Genomic DNA, 19,615 nt, shown 5'->3' with positions numbered 1-19,615 from the left:
TTACACTGGTAGAACTTTTATCCTCCTATTCACACTAAGTACAGTAATCTGTGGCTTGAGAGGAGGTGAAGATCTGAAGTAAAACAGAGCTGAAGTAGGCCAAAATTTGCTCATGGGTATGTGCCCCTCTGTCTTTCTTCTGTGCCTGCTTGTTTCCACTGTATAAATTTATACACTGTATTTATTACTTTAAAACAAGGAACGTGATTATTTACCTCTTTCCACACCAAATACTCCAAGTATTCTTAAAATGGATAACCATGAAAACCAAGTCAACCAGAAATGAATATAAAGATCTTACTGTACCTCTATTTTTCTTTGTCTTTATGGAAGATAAAAGACTGAGGGATTGGATTCGCAGCCAGGGACGGTTTTCTTAATGTCTGTGTAAGAGCTGGCTTAAGAGGAAGATGGATAAGCCGACAGCAGGTAGGAAAAGGCCCAAGTGACATAAAACCAAGGCTCTTTGTCAACTTTGCCACAAATCTCAAACTTTATAAAACATTGTTAAGGAAAAAGAGTGAACACAACAATAATTTCCTATTACGCATGAATGACCCTTAGTTGAATAGAGAAGGTGTGAAACCAACTAATACAAAAGTATCAGTCAGAAAAGACTGACATAGTTAAATGTGCTTTAGAAAGTAATGTTTATATGACATGTTGCCCAGATGTGGGATATCCTGTCTCTTTGGAAGACCTGACAGATGCAAAAAGATGCCTCATTTGAGTCACATAAATGTTACTCCAAAGGATTTCAAATACTTCACCGGCAGCAGTAGCTTGAAGTGTTAATAGGACTCTAAATTGTAAAAAATTCAGACCTCTAGTGGAAGAAATAATCTTAAATCTAGGTACAGCCACATGGTTAAAGGAAAAGATAAATAAGTACAATTTAATATTTATACAGGGATAGGATTGTTGAGAACTGTTTCCAGATGTGAGCAAGATTGTCTTTTTAACTCAGTTCCCAGAGAATTTGTTTGAAGCACACAAAAAAAGCACGTGACAAAATTCAAGCACAAAAGGAAATTCAGGGGAACATCTACACCTTCTCTGGATTTCTGGCCTGAATTCAGTCTCAAGATAAGACTTCCTGTTCATAAGCAATGAACCAACATTATTCAGGCCTGGTGACTTAGCCTGTTGCTAAGTGTATTAACACACTGTCAGACAGACCTGCATGTGCAGTTCACAAATTGCATGAAAGCCTTATGAATTATGCAAATGAGATTTCTCCCAGGTCACTCTTTAGGACTGGTTTATGCACGTTTAAAATGAAGATCCAGTTGCCACCAGTGTCTGGAGAACTTTCATTAAACCACAGTCCAGCGATGTCACTTCAAAGCAAAGTTAAAAAAACTTTGCACTTTAAATTTAGATGACTCCTCCCTCAACACCCAGCTGTACTGAAACCCAAATAGCAACTGTTTCTGCAAAAGGTAATTCTTCCTTTATACAGAAATACAGTTTTTACAGAAATCAAAATGTTATTCCCTTTTTCTGAGCTGAATCATAGAACTAAAACGGAAAATTAAAGGCACTGAATTAAGCCTTTTGCAGCACAACCACAAGACCACCTATGTCTCAGACCAAAAATCACTTCAGAATGTTTTACAGCAACTATAAAAACTGTAACAAAGTACCAACTCCTTTTACCTGGAATTACGCTCAGATAACAAGAAACCAAGGGAAACACCTATGCCTTGTGCTCCAACACTAGAAGAGTTATGTTACCTGACATTCTGCCATGATATTAAGAAATGAACCTACTCCCTGCTCCTGAGGAATGTGAGCAAACAGAAATATCCACCTTCAAACAGCTGGATTATCCCTGCCTTTTTCTCTCTATTCATTCTCCAGGGAGAACATTCCTTGCTGAACTACAAGTCTGGTGATCAGCTTAGTCCTGAATAAACAAGCAAAACATCATGGATATGAGAGATTCAAGGTTTTAATTCTACTGGGAACAACTACCTTGTTTTCCCTTTTCAGTGCTCACATGTAGAGCAGGTCTGCAAAGGTCAGCTGTGGATGCCCCATCTCCCTAGAAACATTTAAGGACAAGTGGGATGGGCATTGGAGCACCCTGGTGAAGTGAAAGGTGTCCCTGCCTGTGGCAGGAGAAGTTGAAACTAAATGAACTTTAAAGTCCCTTCCAACTCACACCATTCTATGATTCTGTGAAATCATAAAGTCTTAACATTCCAGTTTTAAAGTTGAAAATTTCAGAATATCACAGAAGATAGACATCAATGTGTTAACAAAGCCAAGAAATTCCACTCTTAAAATCAGTATACTTCTGCTCTTAATATAGAAATAGAAGAAATCTTGCATTTCTTACCTAAATAAAGACACGTTTCAGGGGGATTTTGCTTGAAATAATTACTTTTTTTTTTTAACCACATTATGAAGATTTGATTTATTTTTGCCTTACAAGCATGGTAAATCACATCAGATAAAAATGTCAAGAAAAGTCTCTCTTAATAAACATATTGATAGGATTTACTCTAAGTGTTAAAGCTTAAATGTACAGTTTCTACCCTAAAGCTGACAGGCTGTTGACAGATGTGTCTTTGCATTAGTTTCACGAATACAAACACTTATGCTGAGTCTATGCACTGCTTAGCTGTAGATGTTTTATGCGTGCGACAGGTCATGTGCAAAATCTTTTGCAACTTGCCTCAGTTTAGCTGAACAGGCATTTTGCATCCAAAGGTGAAAAAATCTTTGATTACCGATATGCAATCTGTACAAGTGCCAAAGATGACTGTGACTGGCATGTGACTTGATTCTGTGGCACACTGGTGTAAAGCATTTCTTTATTACATTAGACAGGTGCTCACAATTTTTTTGTTGCTGCTGAATGGATGAATTTCAATCTTCACTTCCAGACTTTACTGACAGTTCCTGGTGCTCTCATGGAGACCATTCCTAGGGCTGTTCACTCCATTGAACCCTACCATGTGGGACTTCTGGACAGTCTAATAATATCAGAGCTGGGGAGCTCACTGCCACAGGGAGCTCAGGAGGCACAAAGCTCACAAAACAGAAAAACTGGGTATCTTTGCAAAATGTCAATTCCAATGGGTGGCTTTCACAACTTTTTTTGGTTCTGACAGGCTACAATTCCTAATTTTTTCTTGGCTCAGCTACACTTGATTACTAATATGTATCACAGAAATGGACAGCACATAAGAACTACAAAAGCGGACATAGTGGCCAGCAATAATTTTTCTTTGGAACAGGAAGCCACCATTTATGTTCATTCCAGTGTTCACATAGAGACAATGACTATGACAGACAAGAAAGTGAAAATGTAATGTAACCACGTAGCTTGTTGTCTGAAAATTAAATGTGTCACCACTGAAAGCAATGTTATCTGGATTTTTTATTATGTGATTAGCTACCAGGTTACTTTTCAGCCTTTCACTTACACTAGATTAGATAAAACATTACACTAATTTCCTTTACAAGCTGCATTAAAGAAGAAAATTGTATTTAAAGCAACAGTTCAAAGACATAGAGAGATAATTTAATCATCTTAGTCATAGTGTCCATAATATCTTTCCCTGAAATGTTGTAAAAAGCCCATTTTCCATTGGAAGAAATGCATGAATAATGAAAGGACACTGTCTAAAGGACAACGTATCATTTAACTGAAAATCTTAGAAAGAGATCAATTTTATTCTTACTCTTTTAGTCCCACCAACTGCCTAAGGATCAACTTTTTTGCTCAATTGTCATGAAAAAAAAAGCCTGTGAATCATATACATGAACACATGAACACCCTTTTCACCTGCAGTGTTTATGAATGCAGACAAAGAAATAATCCTGATTCATGAACTATTTAAAAAGTGATGGGATATTCATCCATGCAAAAAGTATTCATATACACATTCCATTTCCTTAAGGTAGTGAAAGATCAATCTTTCATTTCCATTTTATTCTTTTATGTTCGGCTCTAGTAAATTCTCTTCTCCAGAGTGAGCTGTTTTGTAATTTTTTCTGTACTGAACTTCACTCTTTTGAATGGCTTAACAGGCCCCTTCTACCTTTCAATTTTTATAACTAGGAAATTAGGAATTCTCCAGTCAGGAGGCACAAAAGTGTAAAGAGAGAATTAATAAAGACTGTAGCAGTTGTGGGCACTGTACATACACAGAATGAATAAAAAACAGTCCAGTGCCAAAAATATTTCCAAGTTAAGGTAGCATCTTACTTTCACATTTAGGATAATCCAAATGTGATCCTGTATTTAAACTTAAGTATAATAACACCATGTGGGTCTAACAACAAAGGTGTACAGTTGAAAAAATGTCAAAAAGGTTTACACTTTGCCAACAATGACACTGTGTGTATGCTTTCAGAGAACTTTTGAATGTGATAAAATGTACGAAAGAAATCACTGTCCAGTCTTTCCTGTGCTTCAAAATGTTACAGCTCTAAAGCCATGGTACAAAAAAATGGACATCCTGGAAGGAACACTGCAAGTCTTGTGGAACCCAGATAATTTAGATCTTGTGCTGTAGAACTCTCCTTTATAACATAACTGGACTGAGCAATTGAGAACTGAAACTGATATAGAAACTGCAAAAGCAATTTATGCCCCTTTTCCAGATGCTGATGAGGTCAATCAATTACATTCTGCAAGGATCACCATAAATATTTTTTCTTTTAATGGCCATATGACTTTCTTCCTTTAAACTTCAAGTACCTGATCTCAGCATAAACTAACTTAACCTCAGACATATAATTATCAAAACTCTATCAGAGAGTATAAAAAGCTTAATGTTTAACATAGCATCAAAGCTGAAGTCAGCCATGATGGTTAGGGGACGTTTACAGAGCAGCTTCCTCACTTTCTGCTGCATGGCCAAGTTAGTGCAGTCAACTTTGTATTCATGGAAGACTTTTAACCTCCTTGCATCTGTCTACTTGCACCCTACCTTCCACAAAAATGTCCCCCTCATTTATTTAGACTGTAACTACTTTGAGACATGGGCTATTTGCTGCCTGATGGCTGCACACTAGTGAAAACCACATAGCTCACTGCCGTTTGGGTTCAAGGCAAAACCATAAAGAAAATGTTGGTAAAAAAACCAAACAATGGTGTACAAGCTCTTTGTTCTCATGTCTCATTAAAGAATAATGTATGTGTTCAAACTCTACTGTAAAGGCCTTTAAACAATGAGCTCTTTATAGAATTTATCATCCATCATAGAAGGATACAATTTATATCATATATATATATGTATCTGTAAAATAAGTGAACGGAATCATTTGTTCTTAGAAATAGTTTTACTATACTTTTACAAGTATAGTAAAACTGTTTCTTACAATCCAAGAGCAACGTTCTTGAAGATGCGGTTCCAAATCCTTTACATGAAACTTTAGTGCTTGTGCTAGTTTCCCCCACTGTCCTTATCCTGCATTAGTGAATGATATTTATATGCAGTGCCAATGCCATAACTACAGCTTTCCCTTCAAACTTCCAAGTACTGTTTTCCAAGCAATAACAGCATGGAAAGAATTTAATGCTGCACAATTATGTGAAGCTGCAGGAACTATTTACAGTGGGAGCCTTGGAGGGTACAACCAGATAATTCTGCATTTGAAAGCCACCAAAAATTATCAAACAGAGAGAACAAACCCTCTTTATCCTCACTCATATTCACTCATATAATCACTCATATTCGAAGATAACATAAAAGACAAATATTGCTGAAAAAATTCAATGGCAACTCTTCCAGAATTCTGACAAGATACTGACACATCAACTGACAGAAGGTAATGGTCTCAGATAAAAGGACAGCCAAGAACATATCATATTATAAAGGTACTTTTTTTTGATTCCCAAATATGAAATCTTATTTCTCAAGGAAAACAAATACTGCAGAAATGAAAATTTTGATCCTAATGTCAGCCTCCTCTCACCCCTATTATAAACAGCCCTCAAAATTTGTATAACTTCCTGATAATCTTCCTTATCCAAAACAAACAAATTAAAAATGGATTTGTGATATGAGACCTTTTGGTGTGGGAAAGATAAAAGATGTACACACTGGGACATGAGATTATCCACAGAATCACACATGGCCAAGAAACCTCATGAGGGCCAAAAAGGACAGCTAACTAAGGCAATTTTAAATCTGGTGTTATCTGTCTCTCAGAAGGCACATGCAGTCATTTCAAGGTAAATGCACTACAGACTGTGCCACAAGAGCTGGGTGTTGTATGATTAGAAAGGAAATGCTTTCAGTTTTCTGAAGAATTGTCAGTAACACCTACACTACCAATGAATAGCCATATAAAACACAAAGTGCCATCCAAATTCGGAAAATGGACTTGTTCTGTTATTTCCCAAATATTAGTTAAGACTGTAATATGGACTTGTCTGTTTCCAGGCAAAGCAGTGAAGGAGATAACCACTGCTTTAGACAGCAGATATTCCTCTGGACTTGTCAGTAAGGTGTGCAAAAAGACTACATACACAAGGTACTGGAAATGAGTGTGTCTGTCCTCATGCTGTACTAACAGCTGTAGAATTGCATATTAAAAAAAAAAAAAAAGCAAGCAAATACTTCTTACCATAAAACCCTCAGTGTACTGAAACTGAGCTCTGGAACTGTCTTCTGCTGTGGGACTCAGGGGCTTAGGATCAGACATAGAGCGTTGCATCATCTTTGCTGCCTTTGGGCTTGATGGAGGAACCTTGGCCATGTCAGCATGTAGCATCTTCTGAGGGCTGATGTCATCAGTCATGGGTTTTTCATAAGGTACAAATGCTGACTCTATCACTTTGCTTGGTGAAATGGGTGAAATGGGTGAATAGAGAACTTTGGGAGATTTGGGAGGGGAAGGGACTACCTGTAATGTGGAGTCTGGACGAAGGTGGGATGAGTATCCTATCTCTAATGGTGTTGGACGTTTTTTATCTTTCTGAGGAGATGAAGCTGACAGATATTGGGGACTTTGAGTGTCTGACTCTGTCTCTGTTTGACATCCCAGACTTTCTCCTTTATATGTCTTTTCTGGAGCTGAAATGTGCTTTATGATTTCAACCTTAGCATCCCATCGGGCCCTGACTGAAGGTGTTCTTATTGTTCCTACAGGTTCTGTTTGCACCGAAATCTCTGCCACTGTCTGAACTGCAATACTAGATACCTTGGAGAATGGTTTAGCTTTGTCTGCCTCAGCGGTGCTCTCAGTGTATTTCCCTACACGGGGCTTCCTTCTGGATCTGCTGGAAAGATCCCATTCATCTTGATCTTCATCATCTGTCTGAACACTTGTATCAACACTCTTCTTAGTTCTCCGTCTCCTGTTTGTGTAACCTCTTTCTGCTCCATCTTCATCATCAGTTTGCACTCCACTGTCCACTATTTTTTTGAAGCACCGGGGCTCTTCTTCCAGGGTCTCCTCAAACTCCTCATAAGGACCACGTAATTTTGGCATAGAACTTCTCTTTTTCAATTGCTTCTCCTCTCTAACATCAATATCCTTAAGAGACATTTCTGAAACCGAGCTTAGGATACCAGACCTGGGTATGTATTGGGTAATGCCATCAGACTGAACTGTATACCACGCTTGGCTTTGTGGAATTTCAATACCCAGCACTCCTGAAGCTGTAGTGGTTGTGTCATCAGTAGGCCAAAATTGGCCATTTTCTGTGGTTGCATACTGTCCTTCCAAGAGTGTTTGATCCGTGGTGGTTTGTGGCGAGCCAGTTCCTGAAGGGTCATAACCATACTGATATATTTGACGAAGTTTTTGCTCCTCTAACTGTTGGTGGAGCTGTTGTTGAAGCTGTTGGAACTGTTCAAGCTGCAACTGCTGCTGGGCTAATGTCTCTTGTCTCATCATAAACTGAGCTTGTCGTTCCTCTTCCTGCTGAAATAAGAGATGATGTTTCATGGATTGCAACTCCTCAAGCTTTTTTTGCACCATAAACTTTTCTTGTTCCCTAAATCTTTGAATTTCCTGACGTTCCCATTCCAGCTCTTCCGCAAAGCGCTGCTGCTTAATTTTCTCAAGCTCAAGAAGTTCCCGCTCCAAATCAAGCTGCTGCTGTTTGCCTTCTTCAGGGGCAATGAGAAGGGCAACCTCATCGTCAATTACATCTGTATAAACTTCGGATGCTGTAGTTAAAGCAGGTATCAAGGTGGCTGGCTCAGTGGTAATAGTTTCTATAGTATGAGGTGGCAACCCTGTCTCCATACTAATGGCAGTAATTGCATTATCTTTTTCAGCTGCCACAGTTGTCAAGAAACTGTATGATCTTGGGAGTGGTTGAGTCTGTTGCAAAGTTGATAAAGAGGGCACTGAGTCAATCGTTTGGAGAGTAGGTAAATCTCTGACACTTGTACTGAAAATAGAACCAGGTTGTGTGGTGATGGCAAATGTGGATGGGATTGGAGTTGCTACTGAAGAATAAACAACACCATTGGATGATCTTAAAACACTTCCAACGCCAAACTGCGAACCCACAGATGACACCATTCTTGCTTGGGAATACTGCGGTGTACTGAGCCCGAGGCCAGAAATCTGCCGAGTCTCTGCATATGGACCCGTAGTCTTGCTTGAGTAATCCATAACCTCACCTGAAATTACAGGGCAAAGTTACAGTCCAGTCCCACAAAAGAATGTTGCTTTGCGGATTCTGAAAGTCATCCCATCTTGATGAAGTAAATGGGAAGGGGAAACTGCATGCAAATCTTCAGGTTAGTGATCTACTTTGGATGTGAAAGAAACAGCATTTCTGAACATGCAGGCACATGCAGGCACCTCTGTGCAAACACATATGTAAAATGAAGAAATGAAAAACATGTGTAATCCAAAATAATTTGTCACACTGTCCAAAAGAAAGCAAAACAACAGAAGGAGGGGAAAAATAATTAAAAAAAATTATCCTGAAATGAGGTGAGGAACATCAAAATTATATTTCAAAGAAAGATCTGCTGCTGTGTCATACTGACCTGTAGTTACTCTTCCAGAAGTAAGATCTACTGCTGTATCAGTTGCCCCAAATCGATAATCAAAGCTATTCTTGCTTTTGTATGCAAATAGTCCAGCTTCTGATAAATTTGTGTCAGACATAGATGGTTTCATACCTCCCATTCCTCGGTAGCCATATGACCCTGAACGATCATACTGATAATGGTCATCTCTGTAGCCAAAGCGATCTTCAGGAAGTGTAGTAGACGGCTGCTGTGCTGTACAGCTCCTACCAAATGGCAATTTATAAACCATATCACAGCAGACAGCTCTTCTCCCTGCAGTCAGATCTACAGGCTTTTCATCATCTTCTATTACTGTTGTTATGACACCTGAAGTAGTTTCATCCATTGTTACTACTGTTCTGTGGGATTTTGTAGTGCTAAGGTCAACTGCTCCACTCTCTGCTGGCTCCTGAGAAGTGGAGAGATCAGTCCAACCATTTGTAACACCAACAGGTGGTACAGTAACAGGCTTTGTAGTAGCCCATGTCACTGCCTGTGTTGAAGTACCTAGGGATAAATTTATTGGCACTTCATCTCTACCTACAGAGAAGGCCTGGCTGCCTGTTACTCTGTATGCAGGCTCAAAATGTTTTGATGTTGTTAGCTGAAGTGGCGTTGTCATTGCATGTCCCAGATCAACAAGGCTGTCTGTGCTGGTGGCGTAGCTCACAGTGGCAGTGCAGGTCATTACAGTTACTGTCTCAGTGACTACAGGTAGAGAAGTATCGGCAACACATGCAGTGCTAAGATTTATTATGGACGGCTGGACAGTACTTACTGGCCGTCCACCTGTGTCAATTGCTGGCATTTGCCTTCTTACATCCATGGAAACAGCAGAGAGATCCATGCAGCTGTCTCTCATGTCAATGTCCATCTTAGTTAAAGTGCGAAGATCTATGACATCGCCCAAAGGATGGAATCTTCCATTCTCTCTGTATCTGGGTTGATCTACAATATGGAGTGGCTCTGGAGGTGTAGTAATAGCAACACTACCTAAACCATAACCAGGCACTGGACCCTTAACCACAGACACTGTGGTCTTGGTTAGGTCTGTTGTTACTACTTCTGATTTTGAAATAGGTATTTTTTCAAAAGTTGATTGTGTTGTCACAGGAATAGCTTGCAGTGCACTTGAAATATACATACTCTGACCTGCCATACTTTGAATATCCATAGTTTTCATGGATGTAGTAAAAACTGGTTGCATAGGTTGTGGAATCTGTTCTTTAGAAGGTGCTTCTAAAGGCCAGGAGGTAACGGCCTGACTAGTTATAGCTTCTGTGGGAGTTCCAGGCTCAGAGGGCAATGTGATGACAACATAGGTTTCCTTTGAGGGTTTTGCCAACCTTGGTGAAGATTTGTTAGAGTGTGGAGACAAAGGGGAAGTGGGAGACGGTATTTTGTATTCAGCTGTGGAGACCAAATTCAGAGTCATACTTGAAGTCAATGACAAACTTACTGGTTTGGGTTGTGTTTCTGCTGGCTTATGGACAGCTATTGGGAGCGAAGGAACTGCTGGTTTAGGAGCAATTGGAGGTTTAGTTACTTCAGGGGGCCTGTGACTGAAAACAAGCCCTGCTGGAATGGAGGATGGTTTGGGTGGTACAGGAGGTGGTGTTGGGGTGTATGTTTTTGTGATAGGTACCACATGATTCTTTAACACAGCTGTGGACTCAAGTGTTGGAACAGTTGTGACTGGAGGTATCACTGTGGGAGCTGTTGCAGCTGGAGTCTTAATCTGTGACTTCTTTTTGGGATAAATGGCTGGCTTGGGTAAAATAGGTGGAGGTGGTAATGGTGGTGGAGGAGGTGGAGGAGGAGGAGGAGGTGGGGGTGGAGAAGGATGTGCAGGAGAATCCAAAGAAGAGCTTCTAAAAAGAGAGAATACTCTGGCTGAAACAGCAGGAGCTGAGGAAGGCACAGAGACCATGCTGGTCTTACTTACAACACTGTGAGTGAGTACAGAAGATGTTTCTGATGCAGGCTCTGTAACTGGTACTGGTGCTATACATATAGGTGGTTGCTCAGATGCAGCACTAGTCAAATCAATCCTTGTAATATCAATACCCAATTCTTTGTGTGGCTCTTCAGGATGAATTTTGACACTGCCAACCTCTACTGTACTTTTAATTTTTCTAGCTGTTTCCTTCTCTGCTTTGGAGGTATCAAAGGTAATGGTATCAGCTGCATATTCCTTGGGTTTTGTAACTGTAGTTGCCACTACTAAAGGTACAGTTTCAGGCAAACAAACTGCAGTTTGCTCCACACTCTCCACATCTGATTCTATAGATGGTTTTTTAGTGGCTCCAGCAATAGATTCATAAGGCATGCTCATTTCAGAGTACTCTTTTGCAGATGTTAAGGGAACCTGTGTTACTACCCTGACACCTTCAGAATCAGCTGGTTTACTTACACCCTCTGCTGGACCTACAAATCCTGTGGTTGTGCTATCTATAGGTGAGGAACTATCCGTGGTACAAACTGAAGATGTAGATGATGTTAAGGAAGCTGTATCAGAAGCTAAAACTGATGCAGCACCTTCTGATGTCTCAGAGTATGTCAATATTGATGTTTCATGAGATATTATTTCTTGAATTTCTCTGGCATAATCTGTTAAGTATTCATCTTCAATTTCCTCTGCTGTAAAATGCTGTGTTATTTTAACATCTGGAATGGACAGTGCTGTGCTACTGACAGGTGACACATCTGAGATTGCTGAAGTAGTGCTTGATGTTAAAGATGTACTATCGACTATTTCTCCACCACCAGATACCTTTGTATCAGATGTGGGAATGAAATCAGAAGTTGGCTGTGTTGGACTAGACCCTGGGGTTAGCTGCATTTTCTGTCTTTTCATAAGCTCTTCATAAGCAGCTTCTGCATCTAACAAATGCTTTTCCTCAATGGTGGAAGTTACTGTGCTGTCTAATACAACTATTTCATGACTTTCTGGGATAATGTAAGAACTAGAAACAATATCTTCTTGAGGCACAATAGTATGTAAAGTCTCAACACTATAGTAGTCTTTCTCTAGATCACTAATTTTCTGTGGTTCATCATAGACCTGTTCTGAAGCTCTTGTTTTTTTCTCTTTTCCTCTCTGTTGTATATATTCACTGCTCTCATCTTGTCTCATGACAAGACTAGTATCAATAGTTCCATTGTAAGTATCCTCCACTAAAGATTCATAAATATAATCCTCTATTAGCATTCCACCATATAATGATTCTTTTTCAAATACTTCATTATTTTCATTTGAAATTTGAAATGATTTGGACTTATGCATCATCTCTTCATATACCTCTTCGGCACTTTTCAATGTCTTTTGACCACTCTCTTCTTTTGGGAGTCCAGTTGGTTGTTCATCTGTTGGTGAGTACAGAGAGACAGCAGTAGGCAATTTGTAAACTTTCTGCACTTCTATTATTTTTTCTGGGCTGATTTCAAAACCTTCAGGTTCTGACTCAATGCTGGGTGAATATTCAGAACAAGAAGATCTGTGCAGCTCTTCCATTTCTGCAGCCTGTCGTAATTCTTCTGTTGGAGATGCATCTTCAATGGGAGAAAGATTACTTGGTGGAGTCTTTGGACGTTCCCTTCTTCTCTGGGCTCTTAGTTCATCCTTATCCTTTTTAGATTTTTTGCTAGAACTTTTTCTTTGTTGCTGTTCTAATTCACGTTGTTTCTCTTGTTCCTTTAGCAGCTCTTCCTCTTCCCGTAGTTCTTCTTCTTCTGAAGAATCTTCAATAGTGGGAAGAAGAGGACCATGTGTCCGATGCCTGGCTTTGCGCTGTTGTTTGCTCTCCCCTCCCAGTTTTTTGTGACTAGGACTGCTGTCACTGTCTTCGTCAAGTGATGACACTGAAGTAGGAGATGTACCTGGTGTGAAACTAGAAGCATGTAAACTAGAAGATCCTTCTCCTCTAGATCTATCTTCTGGTGAATCTGTAAGACTCTCCATCTCTAGCTCAGGCTCTTCATCAAAATATAAAATACCTTTCTGTTGTTCAGATACTTCAGAATATTTGGCTGTTATTGTACTATTTAATTCTATTGTTTTGAAACGTCGAAGGCCTCCTCCTCCAGATATTGCAAGTTCTTCACCGTCTTGACTTTTACTTTCCCTGTATTTTGGCTCTGGGCTTTCATCAAAAGTCTCATCATCATCATCGTGCCATGAATGTCTTCTTCCTGCATCCTCATCATAGCCTGCACTACTTTTCCGTGCCATTCTTCTGTGTTTTCCAGCTGTTCCTTTGGCTTTGCTTTTCACTTCTTCTTTCTTTTGGCTTTCAGCTGCACTGATCTCTTTGAGTTGATTTCTAATGAATTCATCATCTTCAGAACCTGAAGCATCTTCATCAGCACTCATCTCTATAATCTGTTTTCTAATGAAGTCTTCCTCATCACCTGATCCCTGACTGTCATCTCGTTTGTACTCATCACTGCTTGAAGAACCAACACTAGTTCTTCTTTTTCTCCTTGGGACAGGTGAGTTTTCACTCTCACTGCTGTCTTCCACAGAGTCATAACGTTGCTGTCTTCTTGCTGGTATGTCCTCTCCTTCATGGTCTTCCTTGTAATCTGCCTGTGAGGAAGCAGTTCCTTTGCCCTCTTCTACAATGGTTCCTTCACCTTCTTTGATAGCCTTTAAGTCTTCCTCATCTGAACTGTAAGATTCTGGAGTGACGGGCAAAGGCTTTGTTTTAAGTTGATCCTTTGTCTGTTCACCATATGTTTCAGAAAGCTCTTTGCTTTTTGCAGATTTTTCATCAGAAAGAGTATTTGCCTGAGCTTCTAAAATTGAGAGCACAGTACTTTCCAATTTAGCTAGATCTGAGGGGCTTGGTGGACTTTCTTGTGAAATAGTGTCTTTTTTATTAGATTCTTTGAGTAAATCTTTTTCATCAGTGGGGATATGACTTGGAATTTCACCAAGTGAACTTGATATCCCGTCAGAAGAATACCCGGTGTCACTCAGACCTTGTGGACTTTTCTGTTGCTGAGAGCTTGATGTGTCTGATTTGTCATCCTCCTTTTCCTAAAAAAATAAATACATAACGCGTGTGTATATATTTATATATAAATTCTTAATGTCTCCTGGCAATTAAAACATGTGATTCTTTTTCCTAAAGGATGAGTTCATGTCTCAGATGAAGACTGAACAATAATTCTGCTATTCAAAGCTATTAAAATAATACAAAAAAGGTCCTCAAATTTTGATTTTTTGCATTGAATCTAAGCATTGCTTGGCTGTTCACACTGGCAACTGATTTTACTAGTTTCAAGATGATCTTTTATTTTTCAATATAAAATTTAATTGTTTTAAGAACACTTAGTAATCATAATCTGCCATTTGTTCACACAATGGGACAAATTTCCCGGGGGGTTTATTTATATGAAGATTTTATTTACTATGTTTCAAAGCTGTTTTTGTGGTTCTAGATACAAAGTAATATAGCTTGACAAATAGCTGCAGAATTTCTGGAGTCTGCTCCTCTCTTTACCCATTCTACCTTTTATAATTGTCTAGAAATATGTCAATCTTCTCAAATATTGGACTCATGGTTTAATTTTGATAATTGAAGTATTACACATTGCAACATGCCACAGAATACACTGAGTATTGAAGCACGATTTAATGACGTGTGGAATGTCCTCACATATTGGTATGTCCCCTACAGCTGGGCACTGCACAAATATTTTCTGAGTATCTCACAAAAAAGAAGTTTCTCCGTAAATTGGTAATGCAGAGTAAGCTGCTGGTAGGGGTGTGATTGCAGGGAGGAAAGCATGATGGTCAGCCATGATTAAAGGAAGCAAACAAGGCAGGCATTCCTGACTGAGCATCAGAACCAATGTTTTCCTTCTCATCCCTAATTAAACACCCTTAGTCATCCTAGCTTCCAGATGCTTCTACACCATTCTGACTGACAAGCATCTCTATCTCCTTCTATAAATAACAAAAATGCCAAAAATATCCTACAGCAAGTATTCCCGCACCAGTTTCCCTCCTGCTTCTCACAGCTGTGAAATGCTCTGTACTTAGTGAAAGTAACTCATCATTCAGCTAAAAAACAGTTCATTCTCCAAAATTCAGGTCTGCTCTACTCTGAGCTGACAATTTTAGGAAGTGTCCCCACATCCACTGCCAATTTGAGAACAAGCATCCCAAAGTCTCATTATGTGATCTTTATTTCTGTTAGGGCTCTCAATAATAGAAGTAGGGAGTATTTACCAGCTTTGCTAACCTAAGTCAGTGATTTCTGAAGTACAGCAAATCATTTATTTAAAGGTTTAATTTATCAACTTCATTGTCAATAAGATTATTTGAAAAATAGTTAAAAGCACTGTAGAATAAATATACTAGGAAAATTATCATGAATGTTAATTATAATTTAAAATAACATTTACACTCATGGTAAGTTGCTATCGACTACAAGTATTTTCAAAGTTTATTCACACTAATGTTACATTTAGAGTCAAAATATCAAAATCCAAATATTTTTTATAGTCAGTTATATTCTTTTTTTAAAACTAGATAGGTTTAGATTTAATTTACATTTAAGGTATGTGTTGTTGCTTTTAGACATATCATATACTTTGAATATAATCTTACATTAAAACACTAATATTTATATTAATATTAAAATATTATTGCAGTAATATACTAATATTTTATTAATTAATCATCATTCACAGGAGTGATCTATTTTATGCTTTGCAAAATCAGATAATACATTGAATATAAACTACATTTATTTTTACCAACATTATAACCAATATTGCAAATCCAACTATCCGATATCACAGAAAAATCCATTGCAAATAAAAATCCAGTGTGAAAACAAACATTTCTAAGGACTTCTTGAATGCTAAGGCTGTGATTAATATTTAAACATGGAGAAACCTGCAGTATTCAAAAAAAACTTTGGGAAGTCATCACCATTTGAACCCTACAGTTCTCACTATTCTGAAAAATCTACTCTTGGGTATTGTCCGGCCCTTAAGGACAGAATTATGTATGGTCTTTACAAAAAGTCATCAATGAAGCATAATTAAACATTTCAGGTTTTGTATGTTATATTTACATTTTTGTTCCCTTTATTAAAGAAAAATTGTTTAAGGGGAATTTATTTTGCTATGTTAAAAAAATACATGTATCATTAAAACCAAGGGATTTTTCCCTCTATAAATAGCACACCCCTCACTGAAATTTCACCCATGACACTTGATTGTTATTTTTTCATTTATGATCAATATGTTCATACTTATGAAGACATACCCAACAAAACTCACTATGATCAATTTAGATGAGCTACTAAAAAATGCAAACATTGCTCAAGCTCAGAAGGTTTCCCAGAAGCTGAGTGACAGGATGCATCCATCTAGTGAAAGGGAACCTCTCAGATCTTGGTTCTCCACAGGGAGACGGAGTGATACAGTCAGTTGTAAAGCAGAGATAGAAAGCATCAACTGAACAGTTAAGCACAGAAAAAGGTAAAGAACAACTGGTTCATGGAACAACTTCAGCCATTCTCTTTGCAGCTGAGTCCAGTGTCTAGTACAGACTGTGACCAAACCAGAGGAGATGGCAATGAATATTGCTGTTGCCCACCCTGCTGTTGAACCTCAGCGTATGCCATAACATGACTGCTATGAATCACAGGAAACTGAATATGAGATTGTCTGCTGTTTGTACAGTAAGGAGAAGAAAAAGATCTACAATAAGGACAGAATTCTTTTCTCACTGGCAAAAAAAAGGGATGAGAAAAATCCAACTTTCTTTTTAAGGTTACCAAAACATGACTGTATTTTCTAACATTTTTGTTTGTATCGTTGCCTGCACCATGGTACATGCAAAAATTATCGTGCATATCATGCTTCAAGATCAATATGCATGTAAACAATATGTGGCCTCTGGGCTTTTTTCTCTTACTTCCTGTAGTCTGAGAATTAGGATATTGCCACTAGCTACATCTGTTCTTAAAGGACTGCTAACTTATTTTCTGTGGGGTTGGCCATTAAATCCACAAAGACAGCATCATTGTTAAACTTGCAAACATATCATAAACATAAGATTTTTAGATGAATAACAAAATTATTGCAGAAACAATGTTGCTAAAGATCATATATATATTCCAGAACTCTTTGAGAATGAAAAAAATGCATTCAAATCATAAAAATCTACTTTCTTTTCCCTGGTAAATTAGGAAGTACTTTGATACATGTTGAATTACTGGGCTTTTCTGAGTATTTCAATGGCATTTCCTCTGAGTTTGTCTACTGTGTGTTTTTAATACTGGACAAATTTAGCTCTAATACAGACATTGATAAGAAGAACTTCTTGAGACATGAGGAAGAAGGAGACTTATAAAAGCTGCAGTCTGGATAAGACTTTAAAAACAGCAAATGCAACCTCTTTAACTAATGTTAAAAATTATCTAATGTCAAATGTATTTGTGCTATTCCAGTGCCATTTCTGTGATGCCAGAGTCAATCCATTACACAGTTATTTTGTATTAGAATTTTTTGCTTTATCAGTATTATTTATTCTTACTCTTCCTCATTTTTACTATTCTTATTTGAAAACATAAAACAGTGTTCAAAAAACATCAAGGTGTGGCACTTGTGGAGCTGGTTTAGTGGTGAAGGTAGCAGTATTTGCTAAGCTAATAGTTTGGCTTCATGATCTTAGAGCTCTTTTTCAACCTCTATGATTATATAATTCTCTGAAAAAAGTTCTATTGGTTACCAAATCAAACCAGAACTTTAATAAAAGAAAAGCATGTCAAAAAAAAATCTTCTTTTTTTTAAAAAAAAGTATTTATAGCTGGCAAAATCAAATTCTGTTGCAGAGCACAGAAATTTGATTTTTCAAAGGAACTCATAATTTTTAAAAGGTCATTTTTTTTAATAGAAGAAATAAAGATATCTACATTATACAAAAATGTTTCACAAAGTGGAAAAGAAACACAGTTGACTAAACTATGTAAACTGCAATTTCAACTTTATATTTTCAAAATGAAACATTTTATTTGTATCCAGAAATATTGCTACAAACAAGCCTTATCCCTTTATCTCTCTCTCTGGGCTGTGTTTTGTCATTAATGGCATGTGTTAGAATAATGATGCCAATCAACAAAATATTAATATTTACTCAGTTACTCAACTGAAGCATGTGATCATTCCTCAGTAAACATAAGAAGGTAGTAATAAGGGTACATATATAGTATATTTGATATATTGCAAATGTATGTCCAATTGACACCACGGTAACGTGTTCATGTAGAAATGCTGAACTACTTCTGTGTTTATTTGTGAGTTCCAAGATGATGATTAGATACTGAAAATCTGCATGTGTTAAACCTCCAAGATTCCTAGGCATCCTTGTTAGAACAGCTAACTGCTATTGCACATGTAAATAGTCAATATTACAAGATGGTTTCTCAGGAAAAGGACCTGTAAAACATGAGCAGTCAGTTTATTCTTTAAAAAATTTGTGAAGAAATTATATTTCAAAATATTACTGAAAAAATGCTTTGAAGAAAAAAAAAACAGCTTTATGATTCCTCAAATCACACTTTGAGACTCAAATATTTTAAAATGTTTCAATATTAAAATCACATTTTTTTTTCAGAGGATGCCAGATCTCTAAATACAATTGATATTTGTGATTTCTCCTGAACCTGAAGGGAGCCTACAGAAATGACAGAGTGAGAATATTTACAAGAGCATGGACAGGACAAGACAAATGGCTTCACACTGAAAGACAGCAAGTTTAGATTAGATATTAAGAAGAAGTTCTTTGTTATTAAGGTGGTGAATCACTGGCACCCATTGCCCAGAGAAGCTGTGGCTGCCCCATCCCTGGAAGCGCACAAGGCCAGGTCAGATGGGGCTTTGAGCCACCTGGTCTGGTGAAAGGTGTCTCTGTCTGTGCCAGGTGGGCTGGGACAAGATCATCTTTAAGGTCCTTTCCATAACAAACCATTCTATGATTCTCTGATTTTCCATGGACTATTCTACTGTTTCTACTGAATCATGTACAAAGCTCTTCATGTCTTCAGGGACTTACTGGAGTGCTGCTGCGTTTTCATGCTTTCTTCTTTTTTTTTAGTGAAAAATGAGGATAGCAGTAATTGCTTATCTTAATGGAAAGCTAAACAAGTTAGTAACTACCATTTCCACAGAAGTGGATATAAAATGACAGCAGTTTGTCAAGTGCAGAAAGGTTTTTCCCTTGCATCCCTAACTAAAAATACACCTAGTTGAAATCCTCCATACGACTCTACCCTGAAATACATATAAATTATATTCTTCAATGTCTACATGTTGTCTTTCACCTAGTGAAATGGAATCAATGTGTGATATCTAAATTGGTATCACCTCTTCCATTTTTATCACGTGGTCTCTTGGGAAGAGCTGTATCTAGCAATGTTTGATGGACAGCACAGACAAGACTGAAGTACTTCAATTAAAAAAAAAAAAAAAAATCAGAGTTTATTTTACTAAGTACAAGCCAGGTGACACACCTTCTTTATTTTTAATGCTGAACAATTTGAAATAGGATTTTCCCAAATCTCCTTTTTGTTTGGTCCAAAAAGTAGTAT

The 19,615-nt window shown here is 37.8% G+C and overlaps 1 protein-coding gene across 9 annotated transcripts in view; it reads right to left on the bottom strand.

Moving 5' to 3' along the window:
• PCLO (piccolo presynaptic cytomatrix protein) overlaps window positions 1-19,615 on the bottom strand; it is a 324,030-nt gene that overhangs the window by 160,548 nt on the left and 143,867 nt on the right. For all 9 annotated transcript variants that reach the window (XM_042053722.1, XM_042053717.1, XM_042053700.1 and 6 more), the window contains exons 5-6: window positions 8,979-14,043; window positions 6,592-8,603 (exon numbers count right to left, since the gene is read on the bottom strand). In XM_042053722.1, coding sequence (XP_041909656.1) covers window positions 6,592-8,603; window positions 8,979-14,043 — 7,077 coding nt within the window. The remainder of the gene's footprint in view (window positions 1-6,591; window positions 8,604-8,978; window positions 14,044-19,615) is intronic.

The sequence above is a fragment of the Corvus kubaryi genome, unplaced genomic scaffold (genome assembly GCF_017639235.1).
Source record: "Corvus kubaryi isolate FWS band 111438036 unplaced genomic scaffold, C.kubaryi_AGA036_p1.0 135, whole genome shotgun sequence".
NCBI lineage: Eukaryota > Metazoa > Chordata > Aves > Passeriformes > Corvidae > Corvus > Corvus kubaryi.
This window is presented reverse-complemented; position numbering and strand designations above follow the sequence as displayed.